The following is a 20,620-nucleotide window of genomic DNA, read 5'->3' on the forward strand; positions in this document are numbered from 1 at the left end:
CGTCCAAAATTTTTTAACATAAAAAGTTTTTACTTCCAACGGAAGTCCCACGACTGCCATGTTTTTTTACTTTAATTTTTATTTAATTTTTTTCATTTGATTTTTCAATTTTTTTCTGAATTAAACCCAGCCGTGGCGAAACATCAAGCCACAGCACAAGCAATGAATGGATTTAAAAAATCGATCATCCACAACATTTATCCATCTCCCCCCCCCCCCCCACCCTACTTCTCCCCCCACTTCTCGCCCCCTCCATCCACCTCTCTCCCACTTGAAATAAAAAGTCATTGGCGCCAAATGGCAGCACCGTTCCCCACAGGAAGTGACCGGCAGCCGCTCACAAAACATCGGGGCGAAATCCTATATAACACGTAGCGTGCACCCATACAATACTAAGTCACCTTTCGTTCAATCTTTTGATTTTTTGATTTTCAAAATTTCAGTTTTTCAATACATACGTATTTTATCCTTCTTTTATGTAAATTTTCAATCATCTTGCCTTGAATGCCTTAATTTAAATGGTGACACTGTAGAAGAGTTTACTCTCAAAATGTACAAAGTAAAAATAGTTATTTTTACTTTGTTAAATTTTTAATTCATAACGTCTGTTACTTTCTCGACAGTGCTCGTGTGTAGAATGTTGAAACAGCAACTCAGCGACTTGCACTGTAATTGTCATGAGTAAATTGAATTGAAATAGTCAGACATACCATATTCGAATGAAAAAGCATGTGCCTACCGAGAGAGAGCAATGGTTCACTCATGTTGATACTCACTGAAGTTGACGGAGTGCATGATTGTGTGCAGGATGGAGAAGCCTAGGATGAGCACTCCCACCAGTTTGTGGAAGTAGATGTGGTGGTCGAGAGGCAGGAAGTGGGACAGACCGTGAGCGCGGAGGAACGTCAGACAGCGACGAAGCATCAACGCCAGCACCAGCGAACAGTCCAAGTTCAAACACTGACCTGCAAACAGAAACAAAGGACACGCCATAGTACTCACGGAGGAAATTGTTTCAGGTGGTGGAAACATCCACGATAAAATATACAGCACAAATAGTAATTTTCACAACTCCACTGGTCTACTCTCAAGAAGAATAACCGAAAAGTGTTGAAACCATAATCGGCAGTGTAGTTGTGTTTCAAAGAATGGAGATTTCTATATAAGTGTTTTATATTTTATCATTTCGCTATGAATGATACAGACTTCATGCATAAATTAAAGGCCATGAAAGAAGTTTTCGGGACTATGAATAGAATCTTTGGCATTTTGTAGACTTCGAAAGCCACTTCTCAATCCAGCCTACATCACTACCGTAAAACTGGCTTAATAGTCTCGCTTTACAAGAAATTGTTGAAATTCAAAAAAACTGAAACGAATGCACATAGTTAAAAAATATAAACGGGTTTCAACTAAGGTGGATTTCGTGGTTCAATTCATTGATTGGTGTTTCTTTATCTCGCAGCCATTTTAGTGTGGGTCTGATCACAGCATTCGTCAACGCGAACAGCTTTTCCAAGCTTCTAGAAAAGTTTGTTAACATTTTGAAAACTGCTGAGGTAACGATGTTGCCATATTCATTCTTATATAAATCATTGTTTCTTCCTACTCCTATGTTTCATAATTTTAGACTTATTAGGTGAAAAGCGACAGCCAATTTCCTCAAGATAGTGGCTAATCTCGCCTGAATTGGGGTGAGTAGGCTCACCCATCACTGTGATGAGAAATGACAAGACAAGAGGAAAATGGTACATCAAAAGGACTCCCAAAGAGATCCACATATCAGGTTTTGGAGGCTGTAAAATCAGGGTTAGGGATTCGTAAAGCTGCTCTTGAATACAATATTCCATACTCGGTCATAAGACGACATCTGAAATATCCGATCATGAAACCTCCCGTGATGATTATTCGCAGATGAGAAAGAACTTATTGCGCACAGAATAGGGTGGTTTCCTATTATTTTGATGATTTAATTGAGTGATCTTACCACTCTCCATTACTTTGTTATGGGGTACTTACTACACGAGTTCTGAAATTGAATCAACTACAACGTGGACAACATTGTCTCTCAATTGGCAGCTATAAATAGAAAGAGCTCATAAATGTGAGCTGTTGGCAGATGTACAGTCACTTTCAAAAGTCGGTCCACACACCCGGCGCAGCCGTCTCCGTTATTCTCCGAAGTCGACCTTCGCATATTCCTTACGCGTTCCTTGTCCAATGGGGATCAATTTTACTTTATCGGTTTGTGAAAATGCTGAAACTTGACTACTATAACCCTCGCAAGGATCCCGAAGCACGATTTCAGAGGTAGGAAGGACCCGTGAACCCTCCCCCTTCCCCCAAGAGACAAACAATTCCGACATCGAAGAAAGCGGAGAAGAATTGATGGATATTTCCGGCGAGTAACCCCTCGCGCGAGGAAGAGAGAACATCTCACTCATTTGCTAAACTTGTACAGCTCACATGACACAAATAAAATTTTCGGAGTATTTCGAGCATAATACTTCAATATTTTTTCTCCGCATCGTCTTTTGAAAAATACGTAAATATGCCAATGTAAATATTGTCGTTTTTGTTACGGTTACCATACCATTCTCGTTCACCCGTGTCGGCGACGAAGGATTTTCAGTCATTTTTCCATGTTTACGAGTGAAATAACAGTTACTCCCCAAGTTTTAGTTTAATCAGAATACAAGGGGTGCCATCATTTTAGATACCGCAACTTAATGCCATCTTGCAAATAGAAAATAATAAGTATCTTAATTTCTTACCTGTAAAAATTGCCGGTCAGGTAATGAGATAAGATGAGATAAGATAATTCTGCATTAAGTATATTTTATTTTTGATTTATTTATTTTATTTATTTATTTATATTATATATTTATGTATATATTATTTATTTTATTTTTTTTAATATAGTTTATTGATTTATTTTTCAGATGAGCAATCGGATTGCCTTGAATTGCTTATTAGATAAATATAATTTTTCACCGAAAGAAGTAGCGAGATAAATATCTGCATATGTGCATAGAGTAAAATGGCATCTTTTTAGGCCACACTGCGTCGTAAGAAGTTTTATCCTTTTATTTTTCGGGAATACTCTGTAAAAAAGTAATTTGCAGTGTTTTTTAAAGAAAAATAGTACGAGAAACATCAGCGTGGCATTATGATTGTGAGTCAACCATTTATGTTGGTCATGGAAAACAAAATTTACCGGGACCTACGAAATGAAAAAGGGAGTATTTTTATTATTATCAAAGATAATAAAGGTTGATAATGTAGGATTATATGGAAGATTTTACGAATACCCTGCCTGCACCCCTCCCAACGTGAACTTATCACTTGAATTAACAGTAACGTCCATTCGCCTTATGACCTTTCATTGCATCCATATCCTCACTTTCATCCTTTCTCTCCGCCCTCACCTCAAATCTCTCCACTTGTTCATTTCTTTCCCTCACCGTCCATCTCACCTTTTCCGTTCTTTTTTGTATTCACATCTCGGATGCCTTAATTTTTTTCTTTTCCCTCTTTCGTCGTCGGCTAAGTTTCCGCTCCGTCAAACGTTACATCCCGAGCAGTATATTTGGTAGCTAATAAATATACTTTGTATTAATTGCGTAGAAATAGTCAGCAGGCACTCAACACGATATATCAGATGAAAATTATGCATGCATAGTTTTGTGTTTGTAGGAATATGATCAGTTCACCCGTAAGACTGACTCAAGGTATTCATAAAGTGAGTGTAATTTCTATTATTATTGTGAAACCACTTATATATAATAATGTGGAGAACATGCATGATATCACCAGGCGACAATTACCATAGATTCTAGCTAGTTTGGTAGCCGACGGAAGGCTAAAGATGGACAGCTAGAGAAGAGTTTTCCAGTGGTGACATTGTTAGAAAGAATCGGAAAAAGGCTTTTGATGATTCTGTTCAAAGCCTGCACGCCAGGGAAGTATGTGGTGGAAAGTAGGACATACAAGAAAAGTAGGACTGTATGTGGGTTGTTTATTAGTATGAATTTTGGGTTTTTAGGTATTGTGCAGGATTTTCTTACGTAGAAGGTTCTCAGGATATCCTATACGAAGAAGAGAGTGGTGAAGTTTATTAAGGAAAATGTCCACGGATTCGGAGTTATTGAAAATTCTGTGGCCTCTTACTGAGAGAGAGTAAGGAAGGGATTTTTTAGTGTGTGAGTGGTGACAGCTGTTGAAGTGAAGGCATTGTTGTTTGTTAGTAGATTTAATGTGGACTGAAGTGATGAAATTTTTATTTTCTAGGGAAATGGTAACGTCGATAAATGTTAATCGGGAGGGGGAGTGGTGAGAGGTAAAGGATAGTTCGGAGAACTCATTGAGTGCCGAAATGAAAGAGCTCAGTGAGTCTTCTCCATGAGGCCAGAGATGGAAAATATCATCTATATAGCGAAGCCAAAGTAAGGGTTGAAGTGGGTATGAAGATAGGAAGGATTCTTCAAGGAGACCAAGAAATAAATTTGCGTTTGAAGGGTTAAATCTACTTCCCATGGCGCAACCTTTGATCCGCAGATAGTGTTTATCTTTGAAGGAGAAGGCGTTTTTAGTGAGGATTAGGCGAGAGAGATCGACTAAAAAGTCATTACTGGGTATCTGGGGTGCAGGTCGATTGTCACGAATGTGTCGAAGGGAGGCAAGGCCTTCTACTTGAAGTATAGAATTTGACCTTGGGACATCGGCTTAAGCCGCCTTCAACACCAGCAGTCACCACAGGGAACACGGTGCCGCCTCAGTGGCCAAAATACGTCGTTTGAGAATTCCATGCTCCTCATTACAGCCCTCGCCATGCAATGTCCAAAACCCAACTTCCTGATTCTATCTCACCAAATATTGAATATTTAATGAGTAAAAATTTGACACTTTCAAATACCAATGTTCCTGATTATGATGACCCTCATCAAAAACTAGGCCGCAGTGAAGTTTTGAAATGAATCGCTACAAAGTAACAGAGTCATTCTTAATACTTTGACACATATTTTGATAACCCCAAAAAATCTATCGTTGACTGGACTACTCAAGAGCCTAGAAAGTTAGAGAAACGTATATCGACGGGTAAGTACTAACAGCATGTATCTCAAATTCGGCTGGTTTGAGACAGGTATCTTAAACAAATTGAAATAACATGAAAAAAATAAAATACAAGCAAAAAACAACTCTTTGTTTGAAAATGAATGTTTCTTTTTCAGTTTTATGAAATTTTGGATTTTAACTTCTGTGTATAGGTAAAACAAATTAATCGTTTTTTTTTGCTCTCCTGAAAAGTTGCTATTTTTGAGATACGTGTAGTTAGAACTTAGCCATCGATATGGTATTATATGGTAAAGAGAGCATGCATGAAGGACCGTACTCACCGCAGGCTCTGGCGACAATCACATAGACGTTTGAGTCCCAGTATTCGTAGATTCTGGATGCAAAGAGGCAGGCGTTGAGTGCTAGGATGAAGGCAAGAGCGCTGATGAAGGCCTGGTTGTTGCGCAGATACGGCAGCGTCAACTGGTACGGGATCTGCTCCCTCAACTTCTGACGCCAGCACTTCGGCCGAGGGTTTGGTTTCGGAGGCACCAACCACCGATCAATGCTGTCCACAAATAAATCAAGGGATCATTGTGTTTCAGTTGATGGGCATTCTAAAAATTTATCTCAAGTGCTGGTGTATATAGAATACTGGAGCACAACCCACCTGATATTAAGTCCACCCCACATATATTGTTTTCCCTCACATAATTTCCTTTAAAATATTTGAGTAAATTGCTAGTTTAAACATCTTCTCTTAAAGCTATTGGAGTCAGCAGCCTAAACGTTTGGGAATTAATGCCCTTTGAATATAATATTTCCAGATACTTGGAAATTTCACAAAATATAGGAAGTGCCAAGTGGCTAATATTCAGCTTTTCCGGAAAGCAGTGCAGTAATTAAGGATGATATTAGTTTCAGCAATTAAATCAGCCATTTTAAGAGAAAAAAGCATGCTATCGACTTTACCGCCATCTTGTAAATCGTCTTAAATATTTCACTTCCGGTAAAATATTCGAGCTAGTACTAGGGTAGCCTTTTAAGATTCGGGAATGAAGAAAACTATAAGAGGTACTACAATAACGCAATTTGTTGATCGTTTTTCAAAGTACTCTCCACGATAGTCAATGCACGTTTGCTTCGATTGAATCAGTCGTTATAACATTTATTCCATTCCGAAGTAGGGGTAACCAAAATAGCCGTTTTGTAGGCATGAACCGCTTCTTCAGACGCCTAGAAGCGCTTTCCTCGTAGCATATTCTAGATTCTTAGGGAATGTGAAAAAATCATTGGGACTTAAGACCGGGCTGTATGGAGGATGATCAAGAATTTAGACGTTTTGCTGTTCCAAAAACGACTTTGCGAACGATCGATGTGTGAGCTAGTATTGTTATGATGGAGCGTAATGCGTCAACTTGGGTTATCTTTCCGAAGCTCGGCGATCACTTCCGGCAAGCAAACTGTCTTTAAAAACCAAACTCCAGCTATATCAAACTATGCTGAAACCCCTTCTCTCGTACGCATCGCCAGTCTGGCTTATGGCCGCGAAAATGCATCTGAACAAGATTCAAACCACCGAAAACAAGGTTATCGGAAGAATAGTAGGAGCTCCGTGATTCATTCGCAACAAAGACTTAATGAAAGATTTAAAAATTCACCCGATACTTACCGATTTAAAGTCTCAACTCCCGAAATTTGAGAAATCTCTGGCGTGAACCGAAAATCTTTTAATTGAAAATCTCTGGAACTACTCCCCTGCTAAATTAGGAAAGCATAAATCTCCAAGATACGCCTTAGTCTCCCATCACATCCCCTCCCCTTAATCACCTATCTGCCACACTGTGACTTTACCTGAATAATCTTACCTGAAATGACAATTCAAGAAACTCACTGTAGACAGCAAGTTTGGCTGGGAACAGCGCAGCAAGAAAAATGGAAATTTCGGCGTGGCGTGGCAAATAGTCGTATACCATTGAGCACTAAATTTTCTTTGATTTTCAAGAGCAATCGTCGCTACCTGCCCTAATTTGACGACGAACGATGCGACCGTATTCTTGGAAACGCTGCGAGAGCGAACAACTTTTGTTGGTTTGAGTTCACTTTGGAAGACCCATAGTGAAGATTGGCATTTTGATTCAGGCTCACAGCTATAGGTACATGATTCTTCACCACCTACGATGTTGTGAACGTGCTTTGATGCTCCTGAGTTGAATAGTTTTAGAGTATTTCGAAATCATTTGACTCGAGGTGCTTTCTGTTGTTCTCTGAGGAAGTGCGGCATCCAGCGACAATCAAATTTTTAACACCTAACTCTTCGTATAGGATCATTTGAGCTGAGGTATCAGAGATGTCAAGTGATGCCTAATTGATGTACTTGTTTCACATTGGATCTGTTACAGGGTCAAATGGGGAATTCCTTTTGGAGGTCAAATCTACCCCCTGATTCTACAGCTGGAGATATTTTTCTGTGAAAATATTTATCAGAAAAAGGAGAAAAAGAATAATACTTCCTTTTAAATAAATAAGATCCCTCGTCATCACTGACTTGGGAAACTGGAGTTACTGTACCCAGGTAAAAGTAGGATATGAACAGAGAATGATTCATAGATTTTTCTAAAGACGAGAGTGATATGGATGAAAGCTTCTCGGGTTTCCAACCGGCACAGGGTCTGCATGGTGTAGGCCGACGTTTCGTTGGGAGACTTTCCCAACATCCTCAGGGCTGATGATGCCGATGTCGCGGTGTTTCGATATTTATACCCTCCTCCTTCACCTAGGTGGTCTCTGATTGGTCCGGGATTTCTTCTCCTTCCTCGTCCTATTTAATGTCAGGTTCCAAGCGCTACTTAGCTGCAGTCCTCGATCTCTGTTGATGTTTTTGGGGTGAAGACGGATCTCTACGGCTTCTTTAGTTATACGGTCCCAATAGCCTCTTGTTCTTCCAAGTTGGGCAGTTTCTTCCCAGTGGATATTATGATTTTCCTGGACACAGTGTTCAGCAATGGCCGATTTTTTAAGTTGCCCGAGTCGGAGGTGGCGTCGATGCTCCTTCACCCTCGTCTCAATAGGCCTCTCCGTCACTCCAATATACACTTTACCACATTCACATGGAATACGGTAAATGCCGGCTGTCTTGAGACCAATAGGGTCCTGCTGAACACTGTGTCCAGGAAAATCATTATATCCACTGGGAAGAAACTGCCCAACTTGGAAGAACAAGAGGCTATTGGGACCGTATAACTAAAGAAGCCGTAGAGATCCGTCTTCACCCCAAAAACATCTACAGAGATCGAGGACTGCAGCTAAGTAGCGCTTGGAACCTGGCATTAAATAGGACGAGGAAGGAGGAGAAATCCCGGACCAATCAGAGACCACCTAGGTGAAGGAGGAGGGTATAAATATCGAAACACCGCGGATGTTGGGAAAGTCTCCCAACGAAACGTCGGCCTACACCATGCAGACCCTGACCCGGTTGGAAACCCGAGAAGCTTTCATCCACGCTATTCACCGGGAAAAGCTCAGATTCTACGAGAGTGATATTCTAGTGGAAGGATGGCCGTATCTCACCTTATGGATAGGTTCTCCAGCAGTCCGTCGTGCTTCTCCAGTTGAGCTTTGAGCGCCTCATAAGTGATGGCGCCACGGTGCTCCACGTCGGCGTCTTCGAAGAGCGCCGCCGTCAGGTCTGCCACCTGCTCCTCGCTGAATCGCATTCCGTTCTCCTCCATGCATGCACGCATCACGTGCTGAAGCTCACGGTGCTGAATCAAACCGTCACCTGAAACACGCGCGAGTGAGAGTAGACACATGACCCACCTAAGTTGTTCAAACCCAGCCACGTGGCATCATGCGAGGGTGGTATCATGATTTACCTCACAAGGTGGCTTATTCCGCTCATTTTCTAGCATCGCATCGGAAAACCACACATTTCATTGCATCGGCTTTCTAATTTCCTTAGCATTATGCTGAAATTGACAGGCTACACTTATTCCACTTGATTGGTGGTCAGTTTAATTGTGCACCTAAGTCTTTTCTTTACCAAAACTACAATGCTAATGTCATTATCTCTGCGATTTTATTTTCTCATTTTTAAGCTCTTTGCAAGATTTAACAATAAGTTTTGTCCTGGTAGGAAATTAGATTGAATTTAATTTTTTCTTCAACGTGATTCGCACGCAGACATTACATATTAGGAATTGGAGCTTAATGGAAAGGCGGAGTTTCACAGGATAGATTGCCATGAGATGGTGGACTCCTAGGCAGATGCACAGTCTCGTCTCAAAATTGCCGGGCTTATATATCCGCTGATGGTCCAGCTTCCGGTGTAGCTTATATATCCGCTGATGGTCCAGTTTCGGGGTATATATACCACCTCTTCAGCGGCGATGATTTTACGCGATACCCCAACCCATCCACAAACCCACCTTTATCAATACGCAGATGATACAACCATCCTGGCTCAAGGTTCAGATCCGCACCGGACTGCTGATACCATCCAAGATCATCTAGACGCGTATGAAGATTGGGCTGAAGACTGGAAGCTGAGCGTGAATGCTGGAAAATGTACACATGTCGTTTTTTCAAGAAGACCAAAAGCCGGCGAAGGTCATCAGCTATTCTACGGAAAAGTACGAATCCCAAAGAGCCAAACAACAAAATACTTAGGCGTTCTTCTAGACAAAAGACTGACGTGGGCTAGCCACATTAAATCCCAAACGGAGAAATCAACAGGAATTCATGCAGCTTTATTCCCGCTACTGAAAGCAAATTCCCCTCTGGCATTAAAAACAAAATTGCTTCTTTACAATTCCATCATAAAACCTCTGCTTTCCTACGCGTCACCAGTGTGGCTTCACGCAAGTGCTACGCACTTAAAGAAAATCCAAACGTGCGAAAATAAAATAATTCGTAAATTTATAGGCGCTCCATGGTTTATTAGCAATAGGCAAATTCGCAATGATCTTAAAATAACTCCAATTTTAATATTCTTAAAATCTGCTCTTAAGAAAGTTCAACATTCTTTTGCAAAAACAAATAACAAATTATTATGCAACTTATGGGACTATGCTATTCCTAATACCTTTACCCACAGAACCCCTAAATGTGCCCTAATCCCTTCCCATATTCCTTTTCCCAATTAACCCCCGCAATGCCCGGATTGAAACTTCAACAAAAATGCAAGTTTAGTATATAAACCACCGCATCTCCAGAAAGCCGAAGAAGACAGCTGCATGGCTGGGAGCTTCGACCACCAGTACTTAAGAAATCTCCGCTTGGCTTGGCTTGGATGATTTTACGCAAATGCGTAAGCGGGGCAAAATGGCGATACAAGTGTAAAGGGACCAGCGTAACCTTTCCAGTGTTAGTGAAGGAGAGAATAGAAAGACAGGCTTCTAGTGAGCGCGTGCAAAAGCACTCTAAAATTATGAAGACTAAAAACTAAACGGCGTCGGAAGCCGGGAACGGCCCAGATTGGCCCAAAACATGGCACTTCAAATTTAACATGTATTTTTGTATTTTCTCAGTTGTTTCATTTTTTTGCGCATAACAATGCATTTTCTTCATTTTTTTATTTTTTGCACATATTTTATCAAGTTTTATCATTTTTTTCTTGATTTTGAACAATTTTATATTTTTTTGTTTTACGCATTTTCATTTTTTTCTTTTTTCAAACCACAAAACAAGATTGGCAATGTCAATGATTATTTGAAAGAAAAGACATAGGAAAGAATTCGGTATTAGCGAATTAATATTTCTTTTGGAAGTCTTTAGCTTTTAAAGCGCTTAAACTGTACAGGGTAATCCCACAGTGTCTTTGTAAGCGGGTTACGTGAAAGGGAGTTCTGAAGTCTCACAGCTTGTGACTTAATGAACTCGTGTATTTTGGGTACTTATGAGCGCGTCTTATTTCTGCAATTGGAATGAGTTTACCTTGGTTTGTGATGTAGCGCAGAGTTAGATTCTGGAATTCAGCAGATGCACAGCCACGAGGGATAATGTGGAGAGAAAGAGAGAGATGGGAACGTGGCTGGTTAAAAACCTAGATCAGGGGTCTCCAAAATACGGCCCGCGGAGTGCTTTCATCCGGCCCGCGCATTCGTTTCAAGTAGCACACGATTCTCGCTCGTTTAACTCTGTGAGACGCCGCTAGCAGCATTGCAGCGCTGTACTACACGTCAAAGTCGCCTTCAACTGTTCGTAAATAAGATATACGCCACCGGATACTTCAGTAGAGGTTGAAATCGAATACTTCAGTCATCGGCAAATTTGCTATCCGGCCCGCAGGGCAATTCGGAACCTGGAATGTGGCCCTCGTGGCCTAGTAAATTGGACCCCTGCCCTAGATCAAATATACATATAAAAGGAGTGAGTTCTACGGCCACAAGGTCAACTGGGAATGAAAATGACTCTAACGGCCGTAACGTGGAGACCTCGTCCCAGGTACAAACGAAACACTATGTTGGTATGATGGAACGGGAAGATTCTCAGCAGTGACCAAACCCCAGCCTCACCACCGGAAACCCTTCACAATCAATCGCTCAACTCTTAAGTAAATCTTTGGGGGGGTTTAGGGTGGGGGGGGCTCGCTAAGGCTGCTTCCATTGAGTAATCACACAAACTCGACCAACACTTACTCCGTGGGATAAACTCAAGGAGAAATGCTTGGAATCGATCGATGGTAATGTCACCTGGTCGGGAGAAATGAACCTGTTCCAGAATCCAAAATTCCCTTCCCAACGCAACAGAGGATTCAAGCTCCACATCAACATAAAGTTGAGTGAATATGCAGGTTTCCGCAGTGTTGAGGTTCCAATACAAGAGCACCGAAGGGCCACGAAGAATAGTCGGTTACAGCTGTCGGAGCCATATCGGAGTGTGGCACAATATCCACCACAACACGCAGTAGGGGGAATCGGGAATTCTCCATGAACTTCCTGCGCGGCGCTCGCATTCGCCGTTACTAGCTAAACAAGCGAGCTTGGCCAGCAATGATTCAGCCAGTTGAGTCTGTACTTTGAAGTGAGAATAAATGCTTCACAGTAGTAAAGACACAAGTGTGTTATTTAACCTACAAAAGTATTATTTAGCGTAGCAAATCGGTACAGGAGCATTCCTGGACCCCGGGACATGACATTAAATTTGACGAAGCCAAGATAATAGTAAAAGAAGGCAGATATAGGGAAGTGCACTAATTTTTTTTTATTGCTGAATTTGAAAGCTTAGCCTAAAAAAGAAACATTAGTATAGTCACTTTTATTTTCTGCATCTGGGGTATGCACTTTAAAACGTTTTGAAAGTCGGAAAATTTCATGTTGCGCTGAAACACAGTGCCTCCATCTTGATTGAGGTGTGACGTCACAAGGCAGTAGTCACCAGTGGAGTATCGCTGTATTCCGTCGCCTTCTTTAGCGCGGCGAGAGTTTCCGGGAATCGGTGGAGTTTGCTTCCTAAAAATGTCGTCTAGTACCGAAAACATGAATTTAAAAATAGAATTATAAATGATTTTTTGTTCCAAATTTCATATCGACGTCGAAACAAAAGCCTGGAGAAGATATTCATTCCCGTGCCTTAAGCACAAGCTATACGGAATAAATACCCAGATAGCACAAAGTAAGTGAGTTAACCGTTTCTTATGGTTTTCTTACGGAAAAAATTGATAAGCAGCTTATCGTAAGCTAAGGGACTTATATAAGGCAAGGGTAAGACGTTAGGGACGTTTAGGTAAGGAATGCCGTCAAATATCCTCAGGCAATGTAAGTCACTTCTGTTGGAGCGCCAAAGGCGGCTGAACAGCGTACTACACATGCTACGCGGCTCATCTTGACATGAATTTAAAGGCTATTGGGGAAATTTAGCGAGTTTTTATAGGGGCTGAACAACTGATAACAGATTTTACCGTGAATAGAAAAAAATTAATAACTGGAAGCAACCGGCTAGTGAAGATATAAAGCATAGTACAAGTACCCTATCCATGCGGCGGAAAGAAAAAAAATTACATTAGGGTGGATCCGAACGTGCGACCATCGGAATCGTAGTACAACACGCTAACCACTACACCACGGTAGTTGTTGGCCAATTAAGGCGTAGTTACTAATTAAATATCCAATTATGTAAAAAAAACTTGTTTGGCATGTGCATGAGAAACTGAATTTATTCAAGGTCCATACATTTTAACATTTATGAATTTTAAATTATGGTTTGATAACCCGATGACTACAATACGTATATTAGATGTTCCTTCCGGCATTTTTATATTATTCTACGTTGGTATTCTTGTGAAATTGTGTTTTTCTTACGACCTTCGTTAAGCTATCAGTTCATAAATGTGAATGATTTTCAAATTATGGCGGTATGATGTTATTTCTCCTCATAATATAGAAGCGCCAATAATAAAAACATTGTTTTAATGCATAAAGGCCTTGATTAACACTCTGAAACGATGGGATAATAACAGCATCTACGGAAGTGCTGAAAGTTTGGCATCCATTTTGCCATTACTCTGGATGTTTGTCGCCTTGGCCGTAAGAAACCCATAACAAGCTTACTTGAGAAGCGGCTTCCTTATTTCTTCCTTTCACCTTATCTCAATGACTTATAATGTGCTAGCTGGGATGGTTCAAGGCTGCTCCTGACTCTTACCTATCGATGATATTCTGTTTTGAAGATCATTTGAAGGTATTGTAAGATCAAATTGATATTTATATTATAATAATTTACTTAATAGGTACCTCAGTCACATCAGAAAGTGTGTTGAGTCAAAATATAGCATCTTCCGCGTAGACCTACGTAATTTATAAACTGAAAGTAGTTTTGTGAAAGGATTATGGCGCGACTGTTTTTTTACACGACCGGGCAAAATGCGTACATTGCCCATGATATGTGCATATATGATAACAAACGATTTTTGTTAAAGTTAATCTTTATTTGTTGAAATTAGTACATTTATAGGTGATACAGATATAAAGGTACACGGCAGGTCGCGCGGCGTAATTTGTACTCCACTGGTTACGGGTTCATCTTGCTGATCTAAAAAATTAGCTACAATACCTCGAACTTTGAAATCTCGCAATATAGGCAGTCAAAGTACATTGTAAGAATACACGAGACCATTTTAGCCCAGAATGTACGTACAATGTCGAAATCCTTGGTTTTCAAAGATTGACGTATTTTATACGCCAGCGCGCCCGGTCCAGGGTTATCAACTTTTATTTCATCCTATTTGTTAGTTGAAATTATATTTCAGAATGGTTCTTTTAGCACTGCTACTGAGGTAAACTGGTAGGTACTGAGTACAAGGTACTGAGGTATGTACTGAGTAAGTAAACTCCCTTTGGAGTAATGTGAATTACAAGTGTTCGAGATATATTCGCTTTGTGTTCTTATTAATTATGCCTGTACGCATATTGTTGCTTGCCGCGAGCCTTTAATGGTATGTGCTCTTGCAAGAGTGGTTTTCATTTTTAATGTGGAAGTTGGTCAGTATAAGCAAAGAAAAAATTAACATTTTAGCTCACACCAACTCTTGTAGTCATCGTATCTCGGCGTTTGTAATGACACTGCTAAAATACCTAAACGCCATAATGACGATAAAAAAATTGTCTCATGTCAATGATTGCTGCAATTATAATTAATGATAAACTAGACGCCGCATGATCACAATGAAGGCAACAAAAAATAATGCCATGACGTGGACTTGAACCACGGTCCTTCGGGTATCATCTTTCCTTTGACTTGTGCACTCTACCACTACCCCAACGGACCTAATAGGTATTGTTGGATATTTTAAATTTATATATATAACTTGTAAAAAGTAACGCATGAAAATTAATTAATTACAGCCTAACTAACGCCCTAATTGAAAAAGATGCAGCAAGGTACGAGGTCTCCCCTTGTTAGCTTTAACGTCTCGCATTTCTATGGAGCGTTGAACCTGTCCTCCTTATTCAAAAATTCAGTAACCATAAATACATCAAAGTTTGGTACACCATTTATAAATCGTTGGAATTTTCCTTCTCCCAACCAAGATTATCTTTTCTTGAACCCATCCTGGACAGCGAACCATTGCAACAACCAGCCAGCTCGGAAATAAGGCTAACATCCCATGATTCTAGTAGCGAAGGGCGAACGTTCCGGCCGGCGTGAATACATACGCAACGAATAAGTCTTGCAGCAAACGTCTGAAATAGGTTTATTAGTTTGACTCGGTTCTTACAAAAAAAGTTTTGGCATGATAAACGGCATTGTGCCAAAATATACCCAACGGAAAATAAATGCCATCATGCATTTATTAAAGATTCAATGTGCTATTCGTACTACTCTTTCCAAACTTGAAGTTGACGCGTAAATGAATATTAATATATTACGCAATGATGAAGTCGTTTACTCAAAAAAGAAGCAGCCACATATATAATCTGAAGATATTTTATGACAGCAAAAAACGGATACCCTGAAATTCTGTAATTTTTCTATGCAATAATAGTGGTAGAACTAAACGGTGTAGAAGCTGCCTTCTGCTACTGCCTTGTGACGTCACGGCCAATATTCAACATGGACACCCGTTTTCGCGGCCTTTGAATTTTTCCATATTTCAGACGGTCATTTCGAATCAAGTATTCACTATTAGGATTTAAACTGTGGTTTTACGACATTATGTTATTCTGAACTCTAATTTAAAAAATGTGTTTGGTGCATTTGAAACACTAGTGCACTTCCCTATTATCCCAGACTTATCCTAGAATCTGTTGAGATAGCCCGGACGGACATTTTCAATGCATTCGTGATTCTAAAGAAATCAAAGTCCTAGGAGTCACGCAAGACCCAAAATTATCCTGGAACGCCAGCATCACGTACGAAACCAAGAAGACACAAGCTGCAATATCTTCACTAAACCCACTGCTCAACAGGAGAAGCAGCTGAATCTAGACACCAAAATAAAGCTCTACCGATCCGACCCCTAATAACTTTTGGATACCCCGCCTTGGCAACTACCTCCTACACCAATTTGAATAAAATGTGCGCCGCTCAAAACAAACTCCTGTGACGCATCGTCAGTGCTCCATGGTTCGTCAGGAACGGATACATCTGTGACTACCTAAAAATACCTCCCCTCGGCCAACACCTCACCGATATAAAAGACAGGTTTGAAAAATCCCTCGAAAACATTGACAACCCACCACTACACCACATTTGGAATTATGAGCCCAACCCACACTTCAAACACCGAAACCGAAATCTCCACTTAACGCCTAACATCACTCCCACCACAGTGAGGAACACCTGAACTAAGAAGAACACCCCCCAATATCAATACGCCCATCACAGTAAACTACCACAACATAAAATACTCTACTAACACAAGAAGTATATAATATGCCCCGTTTCCACACACGTTCAAAGTCAATCACACACACACACGTGCGATTAGCAGCCACGGCTGAACACCTCAACATATGCACACTAGCGAGGTCAAATCGCCCTGCGTCCTGGACCGGCATCTTCGACTTAAAGACTCTGGCAGCAGCGCCAGCGAAACTGTTGTCTTAAACCAACAACCGACGCGGTAGCACCATAAGAATGGCGACATTGGGATAAAGTTTAGTGACGAAAAACAATAGACACCGCTGAAATATATACTTAGGTGGAGAGGGAGAGTTGAGGTTGAACGTAAAGCATGGGGAGAAACGGGGAAGTTAACGGTTGGAGGTAGTAGGGGCTAGGTTAACGTTTGACGGATCATTACTCAACTTTGTGTTTAAGTGGAGCTTAAACTCTAGGTTGCGTTGGGAAGGGAATCTTGGATTCCGGAACACGTTCACTTCTCCCGTCCAGGGCGGTGATTCTCGTTCTCCCTTCGCCATAGTTTTCGCGTCGCTACGGAAACTCGAAGCGAAAAATTTCTCCGCGGTTATTCTCGTTCTTTTCGCCCCACCTATCGCTTCAGTTTGGGTAAATTCGTTCTCTTGGGGAAATACTGTGACGTAAGCAATGACGAATTCCCCATAAGTCAATGGGCACGAGATAATTTCAGCGATCAACACACTGCCTCCGCAGTCCGAAAATTGAAGAGCGCGAGGCACGCTGGTAAGTTCAAATCATATTTATAAAATATATTATGCCATGTTTTGCTTATTGCGTGAGGCTATCAAATTACTACATTAAGTATTGTTGTACAATACTGCTTATTCATTAGTCGTTTTCCATACTTGAAAATAAAATCCATCTGTTTCATAGATGTAAACGATGAGTCCAAAGGTCACTCCGGTGAAACTTATGGGGTACTATTTTCAATTTTAACCTAACCCAGATGGCGCAAAATAAGAGAGATATCTGTTTCTAATGGTTTACTTACGGTATAAAATGATAAGCACCTTTTCGTACGCTAATGAAATTATGTAAGGCAGGGATAAGATGTTAGGGAAGAATAGTTAAAGAATACAGTCAAATATTCTCATATAAACATAATGTGCTGATGTTGCATGATCACCAAAGTCGGCATAACAGCATACTACAAATCCTATACTGCCTAGAGCTCTGCCGGACATAAATGTAAAGCCTAATAGTGAAATTCAGTGAGTCTTTATAAGACCTGAACAACTGGTGGAAGATTTTCCAGTGCATATAAAATATTTTGACAAATAATGAAGAAGCGGGAGCAATTTCCACAATTTTAAAATTATTGGTACTGGTACGGTGCTTCTTCATTATGTTCCATTTCCACTGCATCTCGCCAGAAACCTAAGATTATATTTTGACAACTTCAAGTGACTTGCCACTGAATATGAAAACCATAGTATGCGAACCTTTTTCTTGCGGTGGAGAGAAAAAAGTTACCATGGCAGGAATCGACCTCATATCATTAAGATTGGTATATAGCCGTGCTATCAACTACACCACCACTTGATTTACTAAAGGACATGCTCTTATATGAGAATATTCCGGTTATTCTCTTTCTTATTATTTCCGATGAAGCGTTCACGAGCATAAGAACACAAACAACAAGTTTTCTCAGGCAATCGAACACATTTATATGCTCTGAATAACATCACTCCCACGATAACATAAAACGCTTGCCAGACAATAGCTTCGCGCTTCATTCAAATGCAAACCCACTTATAATCCCATCTATTAAATTACGTAGAACGACAAGACGAGTAAAACAACACAGGTTGTATGCCAAGCATTCGAATAACAATCAAACTATTGGGATAAAAAATATAACATAACAAATGTGTATAGCTGTAATTAAATCACGAGTCGTTCTCTCATCAATTCTTTCGCCAAGTCGATATAGTAACTTCACTGTCGTCGCTAGCAAAATTCGCTCCTGGCGAATGTTTACATTCGCTATATACTCGCCAGACAGAACGAGAATAACTTTTTCGTCGCCAGAGGGACGAAGCGAAGCATTTCTTGCGAAATTGCTAGTGAATGGAAATGAGAATGCGAATTCAGTCACCGTTCGCCAATCTTTTCGACAAATTGCGTTGGCTTTAGCCAGAAAGAACCAGAATCTGGCCCCAGGTGGCATTATCACCGTTCGACTCCAAGATTTTCTTCCGGAGTTTAGCCCACGGAGTAAGTTGGAAGGAAATTACTTTGCTTTTCTACAATGTTTTGTAGAAAAGCAAAGTAATTTCCTTCCAACCATATAATGGAATTCTACAAAGTAAAGGCCTCAACAATTCAGTGCACGGAGTAAGTGTTGGTGGAGTATGTGTGATTACTCGTCGGAAGCAGCCTTGGCGAGCCCCCCCCCCCCCTAACCCTCGTTCACATTACGATTGTTCCAGCGATTGTCGGAACTATCGTGCATTTACACGACGATGGTTAAAACCTGTGCTGCACTCTAATGCTGACATATATAGTGAACGGGAAATTGACGGTTAGCAAAGCTGTTGAGGTATGCAGGGACAAGATATTACTGTTTTCAACGTGTATTTACCGAATAATTTTTCTTACGCCCATTTTCTTCCTTCCCAGGACAAATCCATGAAAAAAATAGAGCTTCACGAGCTTTTCGCCTTTATCTTGTCACTTCCTTTTCCGGTCTCCCAGCGCCTAACCATCGAAAAGTGGCAACGTTCGGAACTACGTCAACTATGGTCAGGACATGCATTCACACGGCTAGTTCGGCCAACTATCGTTGGGACGATCGATCGAACTATCGTAACGCGAACGAGGCATAACTTCAGAGTTGATCGATTGATTGTGAAGGGTTTCCGTTGGAGAGGCTGGGCTTTTGTCACTGCTGAGAATCTTCCCGTTCCAGCACAGTGTTTTGTTTGTGCCGGGGACGATGTCCCCACCACAGATATATACAATAGATTGGCAGTGCCTATGTTTTCCTCACGGTGGCGCTGAAGCCGGCCGGCAGAAGAATTTTGCGCAACTAGCCATCTTGCTTTCACCGACCGTTGCTCATGTGCCATTAACATACGTGTATTTGAGAGGCTACTTTTCCTGCTTTTGGAGCTTTTAAAAAGAAGAATGGTGAACCACTGCGTTATGTGGGGGTGCACATTTAAGTATACTACGAGGGGAAATTTTCCTGGGGGCGAAAATGTGTCTCTACACGCGTAAATAATAGATATAAGGAAAGCATGGTTTGCGTTCAGTAATGTCTCCGCTTCCATCTCACAGAGCATGAAAATATTTTCCAAAGCCTTTTTTTTGTACGTATCGCCACGAAATTTATATCACGTGAAGTGCAGGTTATGCTCTACCTTTTTAAATGTATTGTTGGCAAAATTCACATAGTTGTAGAAATAGCATCATGAAACTGTGACACGTTATTTTTGCTGAAATGCAAATTGCTCTCCAAAACAAATTCTAAAGGTGTGTGACGGAAGCGGATATTTACCGGAGTTTCTGAAAGCGATATCATTTCAAATGCAGTAGCTTCATATCTCTAGGATCGGTAATTAACCCCTCAAGCGCGGCGGGCATTTATTTAAATACCATCCCAGCGGCCGGATGAGATTAAGAAGACTTCACCTTATTGGCATACTATCATTCAATAATTTATATCGTTCATAATATACGATCATTATCATTAAAATTTTTTGTAAACTTGCATAATGTAGTGCGCTACTATATAATAATTTTTCAAGCGTTTGAATAAATATAGGCGTTGAGTTTTTCGACCGAAGTCGTCAATGTGCTGGTTTAAAACGGAATTTCATCGAATCATTTTAAAAATTTCTGAAGGCCTAAAGTCGTTATGAATATTTTATTGGAGAGGGAAAGCATTTCTTCAAAAGATAGAGCAATTTGTTTTAATCTAAAATACAATATCTGGCGGAGAAAAAAAATTATATACAGTAGGTCAGGAAGCGTACTGGGTACGCATGACGGCGTTGAGGGGTAATTAACATGTGCATTCTCTGTCTCGGTGTCTGTGTTTTGATGACGGAATCATCATGATGTTTTCAGTTGTGTTTTCTGTGTTTACCAAGAAAAGACTTTCTCCAGTTTCCATTATGTCATATACTTTCCGCTGTTGCATTATTACATTGTATCGGAATTTTATTTCCGTTGTAGTATTATTATTTATTTAGATATG

General features: G+C 40.5%; 1 protein-coding gene across 1 annotated transcript in view; it reads right to left on the reverse strand.

Moving 5' to 3' along the window:
- LOC124156976 (NADPH oxidase 5) overlaps nt 1-20,620 on the reverse strand; it is a 214,222-nt gene that overhangs the window by 74,672 nt on the left and 118,930 nt on the right. The window contains exons 7-9 of the mRNA XM_046531419.1: nt 8,626-8,836; nt 5,397-5,623; nt 777-965 (exon numbers count right to left, since the gene is read on the reverse strand). Coding sequence (XP_046387375.1) covers nt 777-965; nt 5,397-5,623; nt 8,626-8,836 — 627 coding nt within the window. The remainder of the gene's footprint in view (nt 1-776; nt 966-5,396; nt 5,624-8,625; nt 8,837-20,620) is intronic.

This window comes from Ischnura elegans, chromosome 4, assembly GCF_921293095.1.
Source record: "Ischnura elegans chromosome 4, ioIscEleg1.1, whole genome shotgun sequence".
In the NCBI taxonomy this organism is placed as follows: Eukaryota; Metazoa; Arthropoda; class Insecta; order Odonata; family Coenagrionidae; genus Ischnura; species Ischnura elegans.